Here is a 6,000-nt window from a genome sequence, read left to right on the forward strand (position 1 = left end):
TCCTTTTCATGCAAAGAAAAAACAGATGAAGAATGCATGTATTTGTGTGCATGCTTTTTGATCTGTCTTTCCATTGACTTCCATTAATAAGAATCGGATCAAAACGCATCAATTTTTTTTAACATGCAAAAAAAACTTGTGACTTGTTACTCTGTACCCACAATCTGCCCCCCCCCCCCCCCCCCAAACCACTAGTACCTTGGGATAGAGGTTTTTAATCCAAGATCTGTCCTGGGGTCCGTTCGGCAGGTGATGCAGTTATTGTCCTAAAAAGCAACTTTTAAACTTGAAAGTCCATTTAAAATCTGAAAATAATGCTAGGGCTGCCTTTCACCTGGCTCCCAAGCTCTATATACTAATAATGCAAGTACAAAATAAATTAATAATGTTGCTAAAATAGATATCTTTGCAAACAGCAAAAGGACTATGCAGATCATAGTTACTTTTTTAAAAACTATCTCTCCAGCTGGGCCTCACCAACAACTAGGAGGCGCCTCACTGGTGAGGCCCGCCTCACAGTTTGAGAAGCACTGCTTTACAGGGTAAAATAAAGAAGACCGGACGACTTCAGAAAGAAGATTATTACTTTTTATATAACAAGAGTCAACAAGGAATCTCTCAGGTGTTTAATTTCAATTAAGACCTTTTTAAAGTTGTTGTTTTTTTTTTCTTACTTATCTTTGGCTTAGTAGTGGAAGCCATCTAATAGATAGCGTCCATTACTAAGCCAGGGCTTAGCGTTAGCCCACAGAACAACTAATACTAACCTCCCACTTATTACCCTGGAACCCATCGTCACCAGGGGTACCGGGAAGAGCCAAATATCGTCAGGCCTAGGTGGCAGCAGACTGGAAACGGCCGTTGCCAGCCTAATAATACCAGCCTACTGTTGCCCAGTCCCGGATCGTCATTTTTTGAGGGTCCAGGCCTGACGGTATCTGGCTCTTCCTGGTACCCCTAGTGCCGGTGGGTATCTGGGTAGTAAGTGGGGGGTTAGAATTAGCCGTTCTACTGGCCAATGCTAAGCCCTGGCTTAGTAATGGATGCCATCTATTAGACGGCTTCCACTACTAAGCCAAAAATATGAAAGAAACAAGAAAAAAAGAACACAACAACTTTAACAACCCAGAGTCCTCATTAAAACTTTTATTAAATAAAAAAGCAATAATCTTCTTTCTGAAGTAGTCCGGTCTTCTTCAACCTGTAAAGTAAAAAAAAAAAAAAAATCCAGTTTCACTTACTGTCACTATTAAGAGATCTCAGTTGAGGCTCTTGCATTCCCCAGCCTGTACTGAGACCCCCTAATAATAATAGCAGAAAATTCCATCCCCCAGACACCCCACCTATAAAAACTTACCACTCGGCCGAGGGAGCCCTGTCCTGCTTGCTGCAGGCTGGAGTTGGGACAACTGTGCACCACTGCAGCCGGACGAAGCAAGTGACGAAGCGCAGCGCGGCTTTCACTTACAAGACCAGCCTATGCTGAGAGTCCTGGGGGGAGGATGTGGTGAGCTTGAGCTGTCGCTAGCACTACGCACTTGCTAGCGATGCCGAGCCTGATTGCGGGAGAGAGGTGTGCCCCGTGGGGTGGGGGTAACGATCTGTGGCAACCAGGCATTCCTCAGTGCCGGGTGCCAGAACGCAGGACCTTCAATCCGTACAGGGGGCGGGCAAGTGCCGAGGGGGCCCCCAGAGGTGCTGTGGGCCCCGGCACTTGCCTGAGTATGCCGGCTGCTGACACCGGCCCTGCTGTTGCTACTGTGTCTAATTCAGATACTGAAAAAGAGCCCTTGTTTTTCATATATAAAATTGATCATGAAAGCTTTTATAACACAGGTTGGTTGAGTGTCTGCAGGACTTTGGATGTTTAGACTGGCATCTGGCTGGATTAGTGTGCAAAGCTTTTTGGAATTTCATGGACAGTGCCACAGATGCAGGACTATATCTTGGATTAGAAGAGACCAACAAACTTTTGAACCTCTTGTCCACCTTCCTTGGTAAGACATTGGGGAGGGAATACATTGGGTGTACTTCTGATATAAAATTTGTATACATATAACATATATCAGTGTCAAAGAATCAAGTCCCTTGTCATATCCTGACTATGAGGTTTCTTAACCAAAAGTCATCTTGTTAATTGCAAATAATAATAGCTGCTGTTATGTTTGCATAAAGATAAATCCTATTTTTCTTCTGTTAAAGATGGACAGATTGCACTTGATTGCCACTGGAATGTAGATTTGATGGACTATCAAAGAGAATGCTGGGAAGTAGAATTTAAACCTGTCGCTTCACTGCTGTTGGACAAAATTCGCAGCCATCACTCATACCTGGAACCATTGCCAGGTTCAGTGTAGTCTCATTGAAAGAATATGAACATTCCTAGTTAAGAGAAGACCTGGGCAGACCTCTTTTTTTTTTTCTTTTTTTTTTCCCCCACAAGTGCCGTAGAGGGGGGAGTATAAAAGAAATAACATGCTCTCACCTCCCTGGCTCTAGCGCTGGTGGCGCATACCGACGATGCGGGACCACACTACAACTTCTCCTTTAACCTTCACAAAGTGTGCCTTCTATCTTATTGTGAGATTTTATAATGTATAGTAATTTATTTAATGCAGAGCAACAAGCTGTTGTGTAGATCATACATTTTTCACTGATTTCCTAAAACTCTTGGTTGTGATTGTCTATGGAGATTATGAGATTATGTATAGGAGATGTACATTTATTAGCTGGAAAAGCTAACTCTTAAAAATAGTTTTTATGTATTTATAACAATAAATAAGAAAATAAAACTAACTTAAAAGTTAATTTGTGTTGTCACTTCTGACAGTTGAGGAAGGCTTGATGCCGACACGTCCCGTCATATGTATTTTGATGAATTTTCTACAATAAATTAACTTTGAAGCATGATATGGTGGGTGCCGAGAATGGTCTTTTGAAATGCTGTAAGGATTTTTTCTTGCTGTGAGCACCACCCTCGACACAGATGTGCTGCCTAAAAAAACCTGTTTTTATACTTCTGGTTCCGGCGCCGCACTTCACCTTCGCTCCGGCGTGTGATGCTTCTATACCTAGCCCAAACACTTGCAAATTTTATTGGAGTCCATGAGTGGGTTCCCCACCACCCAGTCTCAGTTATGGACCAATTCGTGCAAAAGAACAGCTTGTAAGCTAAGCCTTGAAGGATGTTCCGGAGGCTGGAGAGCAGGGATGCCAACATGGTGGCTTCCCCTTCTTCCTCTAGGGCTCCGTTGCCAGAGCGATCAAGAGGGCCTTCTCAGGGGGAGAGGAAGATGGAGATACTATCAGCATAGATTACGCTTGAGGTGGTGCTGAAGGTATGTTGAGGTGGTGAAGAGAATAACCCCTGGACTACAGAATCTATTATTGCAGTGGTTACCAGTACGCTTACACAGGTACATGCAGAGGTGGCGGTACTTGGTGGAAGGCTCACAGCTGCTGAAAATTGCCTGCAGCGATTAGAGGAGGAGATGTCATCCTGGCTAATTTCTCAGAAAAATAAATTATGGGACAAGCTCTGAATTGTAGGCCTTCTCGAATCAGTCCGCCAGAGGGACTTAATACATGTTTTTGAGAGAATCACAAATTGCTGAAGGTCTCTTAGCATTGCAAGGTGGAAAGGGCCCATAGGCTTGGTTTGGACCCGCCTCAAATTTCTGATTCTGGAGTATCACCGGGCTTAAACCAGACAAGTCATTGTAAAGTGCTTAGGGGGAGATTTATCAAACTGGTGTAGAGTAGAACTGTTTTGGTTGTTAGGGGCAACTTAGGCCCCGTTCCCACTGAGGAAAGGTAGCGGAATTCCGCGACTGAATTGTCCGCCGCGGAATGCCGTTAGCCTTCCGCTCATAATGGGAGTCTATGGGAGGCGCGCGCTCCTTCTCTGTATGCACTGAAGAATGAACATGTTCATTCTGATTTAAGGGTCACCTAGGTCCTCCACAGGATCCCCAAGTGCTAACCAATTCCCAATGCAGGGCACAAAGCTCCCCCTCACCATCTTCTCCAAGCTTTTTGTTGTGGGTGGATGTGTGAAAGGACAAACGAAACAGATGTACTTTCGATCCAGAGGGAAGTGACTGAGGAATAGCAGGTTCAAGGTCCTTGACCCTGGGCAGGGGTTGTCTTCTGGTAGCTGTGCACGGCGGCAAGATTTACCGCATTGTGGTGCCAGTGGCCCTCATATATAGTAAAAGACATCTCTCCACATCTCTGACCACAACCTCCTAACTTTCTCGTTGCTCCTCTCTTCATCTGCCCCCCCAGTCCAGAAACTTGCCCACCCTCGCAGGAACCTCAGAAACCTCAACACTCAAACACTCTCTGACTCCCTTCTGCCTCTCTCCACCATACACTCTCTGAACGACGTTGACACAGCCGCAACCTTCTACAACTCCACAATAACCTCAGCCCTCGACTCTGTTGCCCCTCTCACGAAAAAGAGAACACGAAGCACGAACAGACAGCCTTGGCACACCGACCTAACCAAACAACTAAGGAGAGTATTCAGAGCTGCTGAGTGGCGCTGGAAGAAGACCGACTCTGAGGAACACTTCCAAACATACAGGAGAGCACTCTTGAGTTCAAATCTGCCCTCACCTCTGCTAAACAGGACTACTTTTCTTCCCTCATATCTTCCTTATCTCACAACCCTAGGCAACTGTTTAACACCTTCAACTCTCTTCTCCGCCCCCCACTGCCACCCCCCACAATCCTCATCTCTTCTGAGGACTTCGCCACATTCTTCAAGCAGAAAATCGATGACATCAGGGTAAGCTTCACCTCACAGTCCTCTCAGCCCCCCCTCATGCCTGTCTACTGCCCGTCCCCACTAACTCACCTTTCCACCATCACAGAAGAACATCTCTCCAAACTACTCTCCACATCACATCTCACCACCTGCGCACTTGACCCAATTCCATCCCACCTTATCCCCAACCTCTCCTCAGCACTTGTCCCAGCACTAACCCATCTCTTCAATCTATAACTAACTTCTGGCGTCTTCCCATCTCTATACAAACATGCAACCATCACACCCATCCTCAAAAAGCCATCCCTTGATCCTACCTCCTTATCCAGCTACTGCCCCATCTCTCTTCTCCCCTTTGCCTCAAAACTCCTGGAACAACATGTCTACCACGAACTTTCCTCCCATTTTTCATCCAACTCGCTTTTTGACTCCCTGCAATCTGGCTTCCGCCCCCACCACTCCACAGAAACCGCCCTCACCAAAGTGGCTAATGACCTGCTGACTGCCAAAACCTCGCGCCAATATTCTGTGCTCCTTCTCCTTGACCTATCTTCTGCCTTCGACACAGTTGACCATTTTCTCCTCTTACAAATCCTCTCATCCCTTGGTGTCAGTAGCCTAGCCCTCTCCTGGATCTCCTCTTACCACTCCAACCGCACTTTTAGTGTCTCCCATTCTCACACCACCTCCTCTCCTCGTCCCCTTACTGTTGTTGTTCCCCAAGGCTCTGTACTTGGGCCTCTTCTCCATCTACACCTCTGGCCTGTGACATATCATAGAGTCCCACGGCTTCAGCTACCACCTCTACGCCGATGACACTCAAATCTACCTCTCTGGTCCGGATGTCACCTCTTTGCTATCCAGGATTCCAGAGTGTCTATCGGCCATATCCTCCTTCTTCTCCTTCCGCTTTCTAAAACTCAACATGGACAAAACAGAACTTATCATCTTTCCCCCATCTCGCTCCACCCCGCCTTCTAATCTGTCAATTATTATCAATGGCTGCACTCTGTCCCCTGTCCCCCATGTCCGCTGCCTTGGGGTCACCTTTGACTCTGCCCTGTCCTTTAAACCACATATTCAGGCCCTGACCACCTCCTGCTGCCTGCACCTCAAAAACATTTCCAGAATCCGCTCTTTCCTCACCCCTGACTCCACCAAACTGCTGGTCCATGCTCTCATCTCCCGCTTGGACTACTGTAACATCCTCCTCTCTGGCCTTCCAGCTA

General features: G+C 46.4%; 1 protein-coding gene across 4 annotated transcripts in view; it reads left to right on the forward strand.

The window, feature by feature from the left end:
* ARMC2 (armadillo repeat containing 2) overlaps positions 1-2,910 on the forward strand; it is a 102,165-nt gene extending 99,255 nt beyond the window's left edge. For all 4 annotated transcript variants that reach the window (XM_069974812.1, XM_069974811.1, XM_069974809.1 and 1 more), the window contains exons 17-18: positions 1,837-1,997; positions 2,203-2,910. In XM_069974812.1, coding sequence (XP_069830913.1) covers positions 1,837-1,997; positions 2,203-2,357 — 316 coding nt within the window. In that variant the 3' untranslated portion in view covers positions 2,358-2,910. The remainder of the gene's footprint in view (positions 1-1,836; positions 1,998-2,202) is intronic.
* Positions 2,911-6,000: the final 3,090 nt, after the last annotated feature.

Source organism: Dendropsophus ebraccatus, chromosome 6 (genome assembly GCF_027789765.1).
Source record: "Dendropsophus ebraccatus isolate aDenEbr1 chromosome 6, aDenEbr1.pat, whole genome shotgun sequence".
Taxonomy (NCBI): Eukaryota; Metazoa; Chordata; class Amphibia; order Anura; family Hylidae; genus Dendropsophus; species Dendropsophus ebraccatus.